General features: G+C 36.9%; 1 protein-coding gene across 1 annotated transcript in view; it reads right to left on the bottom strand.

Annotated features, from left to right (window-relative positions):
• The window catches only part of LOC308357201 (uncharacterized protein), a gene marked incomplete at its 5' end in the record, with an annotated part of 80,902 nt that overhangs the window by 16,222 nt on the left and 46,678 nt on the right, over positions 1–18,002 (bottom strand). The window contains one exon of the mRNA XM_080826669.1: positions 8,292–8,435. Coding sequence (XP_080682795.1) covers positions 8,292–8,435 — 144 coding nt within the window. The remainder of the gene's footprint in view (positions 1–8,291; positions 8,436–18,002) is intronic.

Below are 18,002 nucleotides of genomic sequence, written 5' to 3'. Positions count from 1 at the left end.
CCAAACTAGCAAACAATCTAACCTAATGGATATTTACAGAACACTACCGGACAACTATAGAATATACATTCTTTCAAGTGTACATGGAATATTCACCTAGATAAACCACATGCTAGTCTTTAAAACAAATCTTAATTAATTTAAAAGCACTTAAATTGTGCAAAATAAATTCTCTGACCAAGGTATATTAAATTAGAAATCAGTAACAAGAAGATACCTAGAAAATATCCAAATATTTGGAAATTAGTACATTTCTAAACAACTCATATTTCAAAAAGCTATCACAAGGTAAATTAGAAAATATTTTAAATAAGTGATTATCAAAACATAACATAAAATTTTGTAAGATGCAGTGAAATTGCTCAGAGGGAAATCTGTAGTTTTAAATATTAGAAAAGCAGAAAAGCAGTGGTATTAAAAAGTACTGTTATGAAATTCTTTTTTTTATTCTTTTTTATAGTTGTACAGTATAGAAGCTCTAGTTTATTTAACTAATCTCCAAGGTTTACACTTTAAGAATTTTCCATCATTTTGCAATTTCAAATAAGTCTGTAATGAATAACTTTATGCATCTGTATTTTCACATTGGTGCAGGATATCTTCAGGAAAATTTCTAGAAGTGGGATTGCTGAGTCAAAAGGTAAATGCATATGCAGTTTTGTTAGACATTGCCAAATTCCCTCCAAAAGAATGGTAGTATTGTACATGCTCATGAGCTACAGATAAATGCCTTTTTCTCTATAAACTAACAAACAGAATATGTTGTCAAGGTTTTCAATTTCTGTCAGTCTAATGGGTGAGAAATTGAATCTCCATTTTAGTTTGCATATTTCTTTTTTTTTTAAAGATTTTATTTATTTATTTGACAGAGAGAGATCACAAGTAGGCAGAGAGGCAGGCAGAGAGAGAGGGGGAAGCAGGCTCCCTGCCAAGCAGAGAGCCCAATGCGGGGCTTGATCCCAGGACCCTGGGATCATGACCTGAGCTGAAGGCAGAGGCTTTAACCCACTAAGCCACCCAGGCGCCCCTAGTTTGCATATTTCTTATTATGAGTAAAATCAAACATCTCAATATGTTCTTGGGCCATTTTATAAATTTTTTATGATTTCTATATCCATGACTTTTGGCCATTTTTCTATATTTCTTCTGTGATATACATTGCAAATAGTTTCTCCCATTTTGTTATCTGTTCTTTGACTTTACCTATGGTATTGTATTAATAGACAAAATTTGGGGTTTTTAAAATGTTTTCAAAGACCGATGTCAAAAAGCTTACTGCCTATGTTTTCTTCTAGGAGTTTTGTGGCTTCAGGTCTTATGTGCAAGTCTTTAGTCCATTTTGACCTAATTTTTGTGCACAGTCTAAGATAGCAGTCCAGTTTCATTCTTTTGCATACAACTGCCCAGTATTCCCAGCACCAGTTACCAAAGAGTATGTCTTTTCCCATTGTTTATTCTTGGCTGCTTTGTCATGAACAAATTGACCAAATATGCAAGGGCTTATATCTGCACTCTGTTCTGTTCCATTGATCTACATGTCTGTTTTTATGCCAATAACATACAGTTTTTATTACTATAGCTTTGTAATAAAGTTTGAAATCAGAAAGTAGGATGCCTCTAGCTTTGTTCTTTCTCAAGATTGTTTTGGAGCTTCAGGGTCTTCTGCGGTTCCACACAAGTTTTAGGATTATGTGTTCTAGGTCTGTGAAAATGCTGTTGGAATTTTAATAGGGATTACACTAAATGTGTAGGTTTCTTTGGGTAGTATGGACATTTTAACAATATTTGACTTTCCAATCCCTGAGCATGAAATATCTTTCCATTTGTTTGTGTCATCTTCAATTTCTTTTGTCAGCGTCTTATACAGGTCTTTCACCTCCTTGGTTAAATATTTTATTCTTTTTGATATAATTATAATGGGATAGTTTTCTTAATATTTTTTCTGATAGCTTATTAGTGAATAGAAATGCAACTGGTTTTTCTATATTGATTTCATATTCTACAACTTTACAAAATTTATTAGTTCTAACAGATTTTTTGATAGGGCCTTTAGGGTTTCTGTATATAATATGTTATCTGCAAATAGGAACAGTTTTACTTCTTTTTTTTTTACAATTTGGATGCCTTTTATTTCTTTTTCTTACATAATTGTCCTCAGTAGGACTTCTAATACTGTGAATAAAAGCTGAATAAAAGTGGTGAGAAAAATTACAGCATGGGGAATATAGTTATTAATACTGTAATACCATTTTGTGGTGACAGATGGTAACTACACTAATCATGGGGAGAACTGAGTAATACACAGAATTGTTGAATCATTATGATGTACGCTTGAAACTAATACAACTTTGCATGTCAAATGCACTTCGCTAAACAAAACAAAACAAAACAAAAAAGTGACAAGAATGGGCAATCTTATTTTGTTCCTAATCTTAGAAGAAAAGCTTTCAGTTTTTCACCATTGAGTATGATGTTCGTTGTGGCCTTCATTATGTTGATGTATGTTAAGAGTTCTTATCATAAATGAATGTTATCTATCATGAATTCATATTTGGCAGTTTCTATCAATTTAAATACACACTTACCATATATCCCAGCAATCCTACCTCTTGGTATTCAGCTAAGAGAAATAAAAATATATGTACACACAAAAACCTGTATATAAATGTTTATAGAAGCTTCATTCATAATCACCAAAACCCAGAAATAATTCAATAGTCTATCAATTGCTAAATGGATAAACTGTACATTCATACAATGGAATAATATTTACCAATAAAATGAAACAAACCACATGCAAAATGTTGATGAATATAAAGTATAATATGCTATGTGAAAGGAGCCAGACTCAAATGAGCTTCGTATGTTATGATTTCATTTATGTGACATTCTAGAAAAGACAAAACTTTAGTGTCAAAGAATACATCTGTGGTTACCAGGAATGAAGGTTCAGAGAGGGGATGGACTATGCAAGGACACAAAGGAATGTCTGGGGTGATATATTCTATGTGCTGTTTAGTAATGGTTACATGACATTATTATCAAGAATTCAAAGAACTGTACACCTAAAATAGGTGATTTTACTATATGTAAGTCACACTGTAATAAACACAAACTTGCCCTAAAATAGTGTAGTCAAGAAAGTGGCTGTGGATACATTAAAAACAAAGAAGATAAGCATAAAATCCCCTTTGCTAGGTTTGTTAAAGTTTTAAAAATTATTTTCCAATCATTTATAATTTTCCAATAAATTTAGGTTAGGTATACCTAGCAAATAATCTCAGAGAATATTATATAATCCAGTAATTTTCTAGCATGATTAGGGTATATCTACAGTTCTGAGTTTAGGGAAATCTTAGCAGTCTTTGCCAAATAATTTGGACAAAAATTATATAACCCAATATTGTATTGTTTTATCTTCATATTGTTTCTTACTTATCTATGCTCTCTCCAATCCTGTGTTGTTTTAACATGAAAACCACTGCTTGCCCTTCCAGATATAGGCAGTAGAAACATATGAAGTAAAACTCACCTGTGTCTTTAGGAACTCTTTTTTTTTTTTTTAATTTTTTATTTATTTTCAGCGTAACAGTATTCATTGTTTTTTCACCACACCCAGTGCTCCATGCAATCTGTGCCCTCCCTAATACCCACCACCTGGTTCCCCCACCCTCCCACCCCGCCCCTTCAAAACCCTCAGGTTGTTTTTCAGAGTCCATAGTCTCTCATGGTTCACCTCCCCTTCCAATTTCCCTCAACTCCCTTCTCCTCTCCATCTACCCTTGTCCTCTATATTATTTGTTATGCTCCACCAATAAGTGAAACCATATGATACTTGACTTTCTCTGTTTGACTAATTTCACTCAGCATAATCTCTTCCAGTCCTGTCCATGTTGCTACAAAAGTTGGGTATTCGTCCTTTCTGATGGAGGCATAATACTCCATAGTGTATATGGACCACATCTTCCTTATCCATTCATCCGTTGAAGGGCATCTTGGTTCTTTCCACAGTTTGGCGACCGTGGCCATTGCTGCTATAAACATTGGGGTACAGATGGCCCTTCTTTTCACTACATCTGTATCTTTGGGGTAAATACCCAGCAGTGCAATTGCAGGGTCATAGGGAAGATCTATTTTTAATTTCCTGAGGAATCTCCACACTGTTCTCCAAAGTGGCTGCACCAGTTTGCATTCCCACCAACAGTGTAAGAGGGTTCCCCTTTCTCCACATCCTTTCCAACACACGTTGTTTCCTGTCTTGCTAATTTTGGCCATTCTAACTGGTGTAAGGTGGTATCTCAATGTGGTTTTGATTTGAATCTCCCTGATGGCTAGTGATGATGAACATTTTTTCATGTGTCTGGTAGCCATTTGTATGTCTTCATTGGAGAAGTGTCTGTTCATATCTTCTGCCCATTTTTTAATATGATTATCTGTTTTGTGTGTGTTGAGTTTGAGGAGTTCTTTATAGATCCTGGATATCAACCTTTTATCTGTACTGTCATTTTGTATTGCAGAACTTAGTTAAAAATTCTTGAACAGTAATCTTGCCATTTTCTGTAATGCAAAGTAAAATTTGGCTGAAAGAGCTATTGCTTCTGAATTAATATACCAGAAGCTAAGAGTGAAATTATAGTCAAAGTGAAAAGCCTGGGAATCAGCCTATACTATTCCTTCCTCCTTAACTTCTGCAAACATATGATTACCAACTTCTATTTAATTATTTCCAGATACTTCTTGAATCTATCACTATGCTAGTTAATGTCTGCACTATTACAACAGCATTGTTAAAACTAGCCACAATAACCAAACAATGGAAAGAACCTAGATGTCCATCAACAGATGAATGAATAAATTCACCTGTTGATGGACACCTAGAAGATGTGGTATATATATACAATGGAATACTATGCAGCCATCAGGAGAAACAAAATTTTGCCATTTGCAACAACGTGGATGGAACTAGAGGGTATTATGCTAAGCAAAATAAGTCAATCAGAGAAAGACAATTATCATATGATCTCTCTGATATGAGGAATTTGAGAGGCAGAGTGGGGGGTTTGAGGATAGGAAAAGAAAAAATGAAACAAAATGGGATCGGGAGGGAGACAAACCGTAAGAGACTCTTAATCTCACAAAACAAACTGAAGGATACTGGAGGGGTGAGGGGGTAGGGATAGGGTGGCTGGGTAATGGATATTGGGAAGGGTATGTGCTATGTTGAGTGTTGTGAAATGTGTAAGCCTGATGATTCACAGACCTGTACCCCTGAAGCAAATAATACATTATATGTTAATAAAAAAAACCTCTAGGCCATTAGTCTCATTTCTCTACATTTATTTTCTGCAATGCAGCAAAAGAGGTCTTTCTCTTTAAAAAATCTGGTTACTCCTCTGAAGAAAACCCTTCAGTAGCTCCTACTTGCCCCAAAACTATAAGAAAACAAAAACAAAAACCCAAAACAAAACAAAACAAAAAAACAACCACACTGTGAGTAGGGTAAGAGGCTGCAGACCAATATTCCTTACAAATGTGTTAAAGTTCAAGTAAAATACTGGAAAGTAGGACATAGCAGTATATTCAGAAATTAAAGTTCTAGATATTTTTAAGACATACATCCTCATGTAGAGCAATAGGTTTTCAAGAAGGAAAACCAGTTCTTAGAGGAGAAAAAAAAATCTTAGTTATTACAATGGTTTGTGGCCACAATACATCAGTAAATATTTAACTGTGACGTTAAATGTTCATAGGCTATGGGGTGAGGAAAAAGAACAAAAATGTCCAGAGTCCAGAAATAAACCCCCACATATACTCAACTAATATTGAACAATGGAGCCAAGGACATTCAATGGAAAAAGGATAGTTTCTTCAATAACCGGTGTTGAGAAACTGGATAACTACATCCAAAAAAATGAAATCACTCCTCCATCTTATACCATTCACAAAAAAGTTACCTCAGAATGGATTAAAGACTTAAATGTAAGATCTGATATTATAAAATTCCTGGAAGAAAACATAAGGAAGCAGCTTTCAGACACTGGTCTTGGCAATAATTTTTTCACACGACACCAAATACAAATAACAAAAGCAAAAACCAACAAGTGGGACTACATCCAACTTAAAGGCTTGTGTACAGAAAAAAAATCAACAAAATGAAAATGCAACCTACAGAATGAGAGAAAATATTTGCAAACCATATATCTGATAAAGGGTTAATATCCAAAATATATAATTCACACGGCTCAATAACAAAAAAACAAGCAAACAAAATGATGAAAAAAATGGGCAGAGTAACTGAATAGAAATTTTTTCCAAAGAAGACATCCAAATGGCCAACAGGTACATGAAAAGTTGTTCAACATCACTAATCATCAGGGAAATGGAAATCAAAACCACAATGAGATATCATTCACACTTGTTAGAATGGCAATCATCAAGAAGAGATCAAGGTTTGCATGGATGTGGACAAAGGGAACCCTTATTCACTGTTAGTGGCAATGGAAATTGATACAGCCACAGTGGACAACAGTATGGAGGACTGCCCCAAAATTAAAAATAGATCTAACATATGACCCATCAATCCCCCTTATGGGTATATATTCAAAGGAAATGAAAACAGGATCCTTAAGAGATACCTACACTTCCACGTATTTTGCAGCATTGTTCACAAAAGCCAAGATATGGAAATAACCTAAGTGTCCATCAACAGACGAATAAAGAGATGTGGTATGTATATACAGTGTAATATTATTTCAGCATGAGAACGAAGGAAATTCTGCCATTTGCAATAAAATGGATGGATCTTCAAGGCATTATGCTTAGAAGAGGTAAGTCAGACAAAGACAAATACTGTATATATCACTAATATGTGGAATCTAAAAAAGCCAATCTCATAGAAACAGAATAGAATGGTAGTTAGCAGCAACTCGGGGGGGTGCAGTGAGTTGGGGAGATATTGTTAAAAGGTACAAATTTGCAGTTAGAAGATGAGTAAGTTCTGGAAATTTAATGCTGTGCTGACCTAAAACTGTATTATATACTCGAAAGTTGCTAAGAGACTAGACCTTCAATGTTCTCACCACAAAAAAAGAAATTACAGTCATGTGATATGATAGAGGTGTTAGCGAACACTATAGTGATAACCATTTGCAATATATATGTATCAAATCAACACACTGTATATCCTAAACTTACAAAATGTTCTATGTCCATTATATCTCAATTTTACAAAAAGGTAAAGAAAAATTCTGTGGAGACTGGGTGAAAAAAAAAAGCTCCAAATCACTTATATTGAGAATGAAAATGAAGATATTATTACTGACCAGGCAGACATCAAAAGAGATAAAAAGTAGAGGTCAAGGGGCGCCTGGGTGGCTCAGTGGGTTAAGCCTCTGCCTTCGGCTCAGGTCATGATCCCAGGTCCTGGGATCGAGCCCCACATCAGGCTCTCTGCTCAGCAGGGAGCCTGCTTCTCCCTCTCTATCTGCCTGCCTCTCTGCCTACTTGTGATTTCTCTCTCTGTCAAATAAATAAATAATCTTCAAAAAAAAAAAAAAAGTAGAGGTCAAGGGCAACTTTATCCAAAAAATTTGAAAAGTCACATGAAATGGATGAATTCCTATAAAAATACAGACTGCCAATATTAATAAGAAAATATGATATTTTCTTTGTAATCCCATATAATTTAAGAAATTAAATCAATAATCCGTAACTTTCCTGTAAATAAAACTCTCGGCTCATTAGGGTTCACCTTTGAGTTCTACTTAACATCTGAGGAATCTCTTACAAAGAGAAAAATAAAGACTACTGCTCCTATCTTTTGAAAATGTAGCAAAGATAACATTCAACAATACCAATCATTAAAATAATGAAATTATTTTGTATGTTTATAAATATACGCTTCCCTGAGCCCCAGCACCATGTGCAATACCACCAGAGGTATTCCTAGGTATCGGCAGTTCACCTTCCAAAGGGTCGATACCTGGCAAAGGGCCTCAAGGACTCTGTTGTACTCTGCGCATGGCATTCTGATTGAGTACTGCCCATGCCAGCCAAAGTAACCTTATCTCCCAAGTACCACCACCTACCGAGATAAAGTAGGCCCTGATTTACCCCTCCATTTGGTTTCATAGGGCTCGGGCTTGGCACACCAGGGTAGCACTGGTGTTCCTCAGTCATCCCATTGCAGCTCCCACAGCATGCCTTCCATTGTTGTGTATCCCATCCATACATCTCCCACCCCCACTAGTAGATGATGGCCTTTATAACACAGATGCATTCAAACTACTAACCATGTTCAGGTTCATGTCTTAATACTTCATTAAGTAAAACATTAGCTGCATGAAAGTCATTGTTTATCAAAAATTCTTCAAGGTCAGAGGCATCAATTAGATCATTCTGGAGAATCTGGGTAGTAGCTAAGAGTAGTTGTGTAGCTGCAAAAAAGAAGAAAACAAATATTTCAACAGCAGAAATAAGAGTATATTATCTACCTTCACTTAAGCTTGGATTGCATAAAAAATTTTATTTTATTATTTGTTAAAGATTTTATTTATCTGGAGGAGAGAGACAGACTGTGTGTGTGTGTGTGTACACCAGACAGCATGAGTGGGGGGAGGCGGGGAGGGAGAGTAAGAAGAAAGCTCCCAGCTGAGCAGGGAGCACTACACAGGCTCGATCCCGGGACAACAGGATCATGACCTGAGCTGAAGGCAGATGCCCAACTGACTGAGCCTCCCAGATGCCCCAGAATAAAAGAATTTTACATGAAACTACTAGTATAGTTTTAAAAACCATTGTATATTATAATAGTTAGCAGTTACTGAAAACTTACTAAGTGCTAGAGACTGTTCTAAGTACTTCTACTTTACCTATTTAAACCTTATAATAATTCCAAGATAGGCATTATTATCCCTATTTTTAAGATGAAGAAATTGAGGTTAGTGAGATTAAGTGATTTACTAAGGAATATATTGGTAGTAAGTGGCAGGACCAGGATTCAAGTCCAGGCGCTGCAGTTCCAAAACCCATGCCCTTAACTAATGTACCTTTCAAGTTGACATGTTAAGTGGTCAACCTTTATGCCTTTGGCTACATAATACTTCATATGTGGTCCCTGAAATAACTATGAAGCATTACAAATTACAAATAAGTTTACATCAAAATTTGCATTATTTCACTTAAGTTATGTTACAAAGACAAAACAGACAAGAAGCAGCAACAGCTGCTATTGCTGCTACAAGTCACGCTCTTCGTATTTATCTTACAGCCCCACAAATCCTGACAGCTTTGGTTGCTTTCCAATGCCTTCAAATGGTTGTGGTCATTGATGCAGTTTAATTTAGTCCAGATTTTACTAGTTACTCTCGGCAGGAGGGTTGGTTTGATATAAGCTACTCCATCATAGCCCAAAACTAGAACCAGGTGGATCAAACTTACGTGTAATTCTGATGCCCGGCTCCGGTTAAAGATTACTGCCTAGGTTATCACTTTACCACAAAGCTATAGTAATCAAGACCATGTGGTTCTGGCATAAGAATAAATAAAAATCAATGGAATGGAATTGAGAGTTGAGAAATAAATCCCACTTATGATTAATTGATTTTTGGGAAGAATGCCAAAACCCTTTAATGGGGAAAGAATAACTTTGTCAACAAATGATGCTGGGATAACTGGATATCTGCACGCAAAAGAATTAACGTGGACTCCCATCTCACTCCACATGCAAACATTAACTCAAATCAAAGATTCAAATTAAAAGGCTAAAACTAGAAAACTCTTAAAAGAAAACATCAGTATAAATCTTTATGATCTTGGATTATCTTTAGATGTGACATCAAAGGAAGTGACAAAAGAAAATATAAATTAGATTTTATCCAATTTAAAAACCTCTGTGCTTCAAAGGACACCAAGAAGAAAGGAAAAAGACCCATGAAATGGGAGAAAAGATTTGCAAATCATGTATCTGATTGATTGTGTATGGTGTAGAGTCCAGAATATATGAACTCTTATAACTTGACAAATAACCCAATTTTAAAATAAGCAAAGGATACACATCTCCAAAGAAGATATACAAATGGCCAATAAACACATGTAAAGATGTTAATAACTATTAAAGGGTACAGGGTTTCTTTTTGAGGCAATGAAAATGTCCCAGAATTAGAGTGTGATGGTTGCACAACTTTGTGAATACACCAAAACCCACTGAACTGTATACTTTAAAAGGATGGATTTGATGGTATGTGAATTATATCTCAATAAAAATGTACATGTGATAAATAATGCCATCAATTATAAAGGTGTTCTAATTTTAGAGATATTAAAATGTGAAAAAGAAAGGACATTTGTTTCACCAAAGCATTTAGGAATACATTGTTGACAGGGGTGTCTGCATCTGTGGAGATTTCTTTGGTAGGTGTCCCCTGTAGATGTGGGGTTAGGAAATGATGTCAGTATTGAAATTTCAATACCTCCCTAATTTCAAGAAGGATCAAAGGAACTTCAAGGACAAAGACCATGCAATAGTCTTTATACAGCAGGGGCAAAGTGATGTAGTTAGGCAACAGAGATGATATGGCAATAAGAATGATATGGGGATCAATACCATGAAGATTTAGAGAAACTGATTAGTTGAAGATTTCTGTAAATAAAATAAGTGGGCAATCCAGCTGAGGAGACCTGAAAACTGCAGAGGCCTAACCTGAGATGACACAACAGAGTAGTGATGCCTCACCTGATTTCCAGACCAAATTTCCTTCATAGATCCAGTACCCCTTGAAAGAAGAAAAACTTATCTCCTCTTGAGGAAGGACTTTGTAAGAACAGAAAAGGTGTTTCCTATGTATCTTCTTCAACCCTGTTTTATTTCTTTTCCCTCCATTATAACTTTTTCCCATTTTCCTCTCTTGTCTTTTACATTCTTATATTACTTATATCTTATAAGTGCCTTAAATCCTTTTTAAAACTATAGAGATTACAGAGTAAAAACTTGAAATCTGGATACTGATTTTTTAATATCATTCCATGTCTTTATTTTACAGTCATTTGTCTTTGAACTAGTAGTATTCACTTACCTATGGACTCTTTGAAAGACAGACTTTCTTTAATTCTTTCAAAGAAATCTTTTAAATTCACTTCATTATTATCTGTAAAGTCAAATCAAGCATGCTGACATTAAAAACTGATACTGTGAATTTCTACATAAAGGTTCCGATTTACAATACTTAAAATTTCGTTCTACCTTATTTTCTATCTCAAATGACTGAAACTATTGCAAAATAATTTTTCATACTTTTAGGAACCATCTATTGAATAGTTAATGATCTTAGTAGCTAATTTTCTTGAGTTCTATATGTTGGCTAATTGAACATAATTTAAAAAAAGAGAAAAAAGAACTTACATAATGTTCAGTTCCTTATACAGACTAAGGATCCTTTTATGATGGTTTACATTTATTAACCAAAATCTTCACAATAATTCTATAACATGGGTATACTTGATATGCCTATCTTTAAAAGATGAAAGCCAAGAGAAATTAAATAAGTTGTCTAGGTCACAAAAGCCAGAAAGTGCTAGAGGATGTGGTATTTGAACTAAGGTAGTCTCAGGCCAGAGGTCACAATGTTAACTATTAGGACACACACACAAACGCGCACGTGCGCACGCGCGCACACACACACACACACACTTGAAGTAAGACGCAATAATGCTATCGTAACAGAAATTATAGAGTTATCAACTACATTAAGGAGACTTTAACTTATAACAAAATGGATAGCTGGGTAGCACAGAAACCATCAGACTACAAATCCCTAGGATGCTGTATGAACTACAATATTCTATAAACGCATTACTAAGATATATGAACAGGAAATAGTAAGTTAAGTGGACACAGAGATCAAGAGTAGAAAACAGTGAGTACTGAGCCTATAACTATTTGGGGATACGTATCAGATCCCAAAGTGGCAAGGTGCTTGATTTAAATATTCATGCATATTCATATGGGTCCATGCTACTTGGAGAGTTTGAATTTAGATACCAAATAAAACTTGGATGCTTAAATCCCTATCAAAATCCCACCCATTTTTTTCAAAGAAATGGAACCAATAACCCTAAAATTTATATGGAACCAGAAAAGACCTTGAATAGCGAAAGGAATATTGAAAAAGAAAGCCAAAGTTGATGGCATCACAATTCTGGACTTCAAGCTCTATTACAAAGCTGTCATCATCAAGACAGTATGGTACTGGCACAAAAACAGACACATAGATCAATGGAACAGAATAGAGAGCCCAGAAATAGACCCTCAACTCTATGGTCAACTAATCTTCGACAAAGCAGAAAAGAATGTCCAATGGAAAAAAGCCTCTTCAATAAATGGTGTTGGGAAAATTGGACAGCCACATGCAGAAAAATGAAATTGGACTATTTCCTTACACCACACACGAAAGTAGACTCAAAATGGATGAAGGACCTCAATGTGAGAAAGGAATCCATCAAAATCCTTGAGGAGAACACTGGCAGCAACCTCTTCTACCTCAGCCACAGCAACTTCTTCCTAGGAACATCGCCAAAGTTAAGGGAAGCAAGGGCAAAAATGAACTATTGGGACTTCATCAAGATCAAAAGCTTCTGCACAGCAAAGGAAACAGTTAACAAAACCAAAAGACAACTGACAGAATGGGAGAAGATATTTGCAAACGATATATCAGATAAAGGGATAGTATCCGAAATCTATAAAGAGTTTAGCAAACTCAACACCCAAAGAACAAATAATCCAATCAAGAAATGGGCAGAGGACATGAACAGACATTTCTGCAAAGATGATATCCAGATGGCCAACAGACACATGAAAAAGTGCTCCACATCACTCGGCATCAGGGAAATACAAATCAAAACCACAATGAGATACCACCTCACACCAATCAGAATGGCTAAAATTAACATGTCAGGAAAAGACAGATGCTGGCGAGGATGCAGAGAAAGGGGAACCCTCCCACACTGCTGGTGGGAATGCAAGCTGGTGCAACCACTCTGGAAAACAGCATGGAGGTTCCTCAAAAAGTTGAAAATAGAGCTACCCTATGACCCAGCAATCACACTACTGGGTATTTACCCTAAAGATACAAACGTAGTGATCCGAAGGGGCACGTGCACCCGAATGTTTATAGCACCAATGTCCACAATAGCCAAACTATGGAAAGAACCTAGATGTCCATCAACAGATGAATGGATAAAGAAGATGTGGTATATAATGGAATACTATGCAGCCATCAAAAGAAATGAAATCTTGCCATTTGCGACAACATGGGTGGCACTAGAGGGTATTATGCTTAGCAAAATAAGTCAATCAGAGAAAGACAACTATCATATGATCTCCCTGATATGAGGAAGTGGAGATGCAACATGGGGGTTTAGGGGGTAGGAAAAGAATAAATGAAACAAGATGGGATCGGGAGGGAGACAAACCATAAGTGACTCTTAACCTCACAAAACAAACTGAGGGTTGCTGGGGGGAGGAGAGGGGATGGAGTTATGGACATTGGGGAGGGTATGTGCTATGGTGAGTGCTGTGAAGTGTGTAAACCTGGAGATTCGCAGACCTGTACCCCTGGGGATAAAAATACATTATATGTTTATAAAAAATTTAAAAAATTTAAAAAAAAATTAAAAACAGTAATACCATACAACCCAATAATTTCACCACTGGGTATTTACCCAAAGAAGACAAAAACACTAATTCAAAAAGATATATGCACTCCTATGTGTATTGCAGTATTACTTACAAAAGCCAAGATATGAAAGTATCTCAAGTGTCCATCAGTAGGTGAATGAATAAAGATGTGGTATATTTATGGAATATGACACAGCCATGGAAAAGGATGAGACTTTTTTTTTTTTTTTTTTTTTTTTTGCCATTTTGCCAACCTGGATGGACCTAAAGGGTATTATGCTAAGGAAATATGTTAGACTGAGAAAAACAAATACCATATAATTGTACTCATATGTCGAATCTAAAAAACAAAACAAGTAAAAAAAACAAAAAGTAGAATCAGAGGGCGCCTGAGTGGTTCAGTTGGTTAAGCATCTGCTTTCAGCTCAGGTCATGATCCCAGGATCTTGGGATTGAGCTCGCTCTCCCTCTGCTGTTCCCCCTGCTTGTACTCTCTCTCTCTGCCAAATAAATAAATAAAATCTTAAAAAAAAAAAAAAAAGCAGAATCAGACCTATAAATACAGAGAACAAACTGATGGGTGTCCAGAGAGAAGGTGGGTAGGAGGATGGGCAAAATGTGTGAAGGGGAATGGGAGAGACAGGCTTCCAGTTACGTAATGAATATGTCATGGCACAATGTAGGGAATATAGTCAATGATATTTGTAATCACATTGTATGGTGGCTGATGGTAGTTACATTTGTGGTGAGCATGGCATAATGTATAGAGAAGCTGAATTACTATGTTGTACACCTGAAGCAAATTAACATTGTATGTTCACTATACTCAAAGAATTTTTCATGAAAAATTGTATTATTTTGATCCTAATGAATTAAGATGATTTAAGTTATTTAATATTTTTGTTACTTTATTTTTTTCTAAGTAAGCTCTATACTCAATATGGGTCTTGAATTCCTAACCCTGAGATCAAGAGTCATATGCTCTACTGACTGAGCCAGGCAGATGCCCTTAATTTTTGTTACTTCGTAAGGTAAAATATACTGAGCATTTCTAGTATCATTTAAAAAATATGAATGAGTACTTACAATATGAAACAAATGCTATGAATGAGACATGGTTTAATGAAAGCATATTAACAAAGGAAGTCGACCTAGACTAGCAGATAACGATTGGCTCCCCTAGAGGAATCTGACATGCATCTGAAAGATGAGTAAACTTGAACTAGGCAAAAAATTAATCTGGATTGCCCTCCTCTAGTTCTGCTTGCTTACCTATTTATCTAATCCTGGAGCTTCTCCTAAAGACAAGTTGCAGTTATAACCTTCATTCTATACACTTTCTACAAAAATGCAAACTGCTACAGAGATCTATTTGAGGGACAAGTGATAGAAATAAAATATGTCCATTTGCATAGATGGACCATATTACAGTTGGGGAGACATTTAGAATAACTCACAACTAGTCCAGATATTACCTTAAAACAAAAGGAGGTTAGAATAAAAAAAACATTATATTTACCTTAATTTTTTTACTTGTTCTAAGCAAGATTTAAAAAAAAAAAAAACAACTAAGCTATTAAAAAGTACTTTCGGGGGAGGAGTCAAGATGGCAGAGAAGTAGCAGGCTGAGACGACATCGGATAGCAGGAGATCAGCTAGACAGCTTATCTAACCATTGTGAACACCTACAAATCCAACGGGAAATCGAAGAGAAGAGAGCAACAATTCTAGAAACAAAATCAATCACTTTCTGAAAGGTAGGACCTGCGGAGAAGTGAATCCAAAGCGCCGGGAAGATAGACCCCAGGGGGAGGGGTCAGCTCCCGGCAAGCGGCGGAGCAACGGAGCACAAAATCGGGACTTTTAAAAGTCGGCTCCACTGGGAGACATTGCTCCAGAGGCTAAACCGGGGGAAACCCAGGCGGGGTCAGCATAACCCCAGGTCCCGCGGGGTCACAGAAGGACTGGGGGTGTCTGAGGGCCGTGGAGCTCACAGGTATTAGAGCAGGGAAGCCGGCTACAGCGACAAAGCCGAGGAGTGAGCTCTAAGCCCGGGGTTACCTTGTGCCGGTCGCAGGCTGGGTGGGCTCCGAGCGCAGCTGGAGGCTGCGGAGACGGAAGCGACCCGGCGCTTTTATCCAGCTCTAGCAATTGACTGCTTTCCTCAAGGTGTGACAACAGGCCAGGGAGGCGGGGCGGTTGGGCGCTTTGCTCTGAGGGCGCACTGAGGAGCGTAACCCCAAGCTCTCGGCTCCTCCGGGCTGAGAGATTGGGAGGCCGCCATCTTCATTCCCGTCCTCTGGAACTCTACGGAAAGCGCTCAGGGAACAAAAGCTCCCGAAAGCAAACGAGTGGATTACTTAGCCCGGCCCCTGGCAAGGGCGGTGCAATTCCGCCTGGGGCAAAGACACTTGAGAATCACTACAACAGGCCCCTCCCCCAGAAGATCAACAAGAAACCCATCCAAAACCAACTTCAGTCACCAAGAACAGCGGAATTCCACAGCAGGAGAAAGCAAATCTTATCTGGACAAAATGACAAGGTGGAAAAACTCACCTCAAAAAAAAAAGAACAAGAGGCCGTACCGAAGGCTGGAGACCTAATCAATACGGACATTGGTAACATGACAGATCTAGAGTTCAGAATGACAATTCTCAAGGTTCTAGCCGAGCTCGAAAAAGGCATAGAAGATATTAGAGAAACCCTCTCCAGAGAGATAAAAGCCCTTTCTGGAGAAATAAAAGAACTAAAATCTAACCAAGTTGAAATAAAAAAAGCTATTAATGAGGTGCAATCAAAAATGGAAGCTCTCACTGCTAGGATAAATGAGGCAGAAGAAAGAATTAGTGACATAGAAGACCAAATGACAGAGAATAAAGAAGCTGAGCAAAAGAGAGACAAACAAATACTGGACCACGAGGAGAGAATTCGAGAGATAAGCGACACCATAAGACGACACAACATTAGAATAATTGGGATTCCAGAAGAAGAAGAAAGAGAGAGGGGAGCAGAAGGTATATTGGAGACAATTATTGGAGAGAATTTCCCTAATATGGCAAAGGGAACAAACATCAAAATCCAGGAGATGCTAAGAACGCCCCTCAAAATCAATAAAAATAAGTCCACACCTCGTCACCTGATAGTAAAATTTACAAGTCTTAGTGACAAAGAGAAAATCCTGAAAGCAGCCCGGGAAAAGAAGTCTGTAACATACAAGGGTAAAAACATTAGATTGGCAGCGGACCTATCCACAGAGACCTGGCAGGCCAGAAAGAACTGGCATGATATATTCAGAGCACTAAACGAGAAAAACATGCAGCCAAGAATACTATATCCGGCTAGGCTATCATTGAAAATAGAAGGAGAGATAAAGAGCTTCCAGGACAAACAAAAGCTGAAAGAATTTGCAAACACCAAACCAGCTCTACAGGAAATATTGAAAGGGGTCCTCTAAGCAAAGAGAGACCCTAAAAGTAGTAGATCAGAAAGAAACAGAGACAATATACAGTAACAGTCACCTTACAGTCAATACAATGGCACTAAATTCATATCTCTCAATAGTTACCCTGAATGTTAATGGGCTAAATGCCCCAATCAAAAGACACAGGGTATCAGAATGGATAAAAAAACAAAACCCATCAATATGCTGCCTACAATAAACTCATTTTAGACCTGAAGACACAGATTTAAAGTGAGGGGGTGGAAAACAATGTACCATGCTAATGGACATCAGAAGAAAGCTGGGGTGGCAATCCTTATATCAGATCAATTAGATTTTAAGCCAAAGACTATAATAAGAGATGAGGAAGGACACTATATCATACTCAAAGGGTCTGTCCAACAAGAAGACCTAACAATCTTAAATATCTATGCCCCTAACATGGGAGCAGTCAACTATATAAACCAATTAATAACAAAATCAAAGAAATACATCGACAGTAATACAATAATAGCAGGGGACTTTAACACTCCCCTCACTGAAATGGACAGATCATCTAAGCAAAAGATCAACAAGGAAATAAAGGCCTTAAATGACACACCGAACCAGATGGACATCACAGATATATTCAGAACATTCCATCCCAAAGCAACAGAATATACATTCTTCTCTAGTGCACATGGAACATTCTCCAGAATAGACCACATCCTGGGTCAGAAATCAGGTCTCAATCGGTACCAAAAGATTGAGATCATTCCCTGCATATTTTCAGACCACAATGCTCTGAAGCTAGAACTCAATCTCAAGAGGAAATTTGGAAAGAATGCAAATACATGGAGACTAAACAGCATCCTTCTAAAAAATGAATGGGTCAACCAGGAAATTAAAGAA

The sequence above is a fragment of the Martes martes genome (genome assembly GCF_963455335.1).
Source record: "Martes martes genome assembly, chromosome: 16".
In the NCBI taxonomy this organism is placed as follows: domain Eukaryota; kingdom Metazoa; phylum Chordata; class Mammalia; order Carnivora; family Mustelidae; genus Martes; species Martes martes.
Note: the sequence above shows the minus strand (reverse complement) of the source record. Positions and strands in the feature narration are given on the sequence as shown.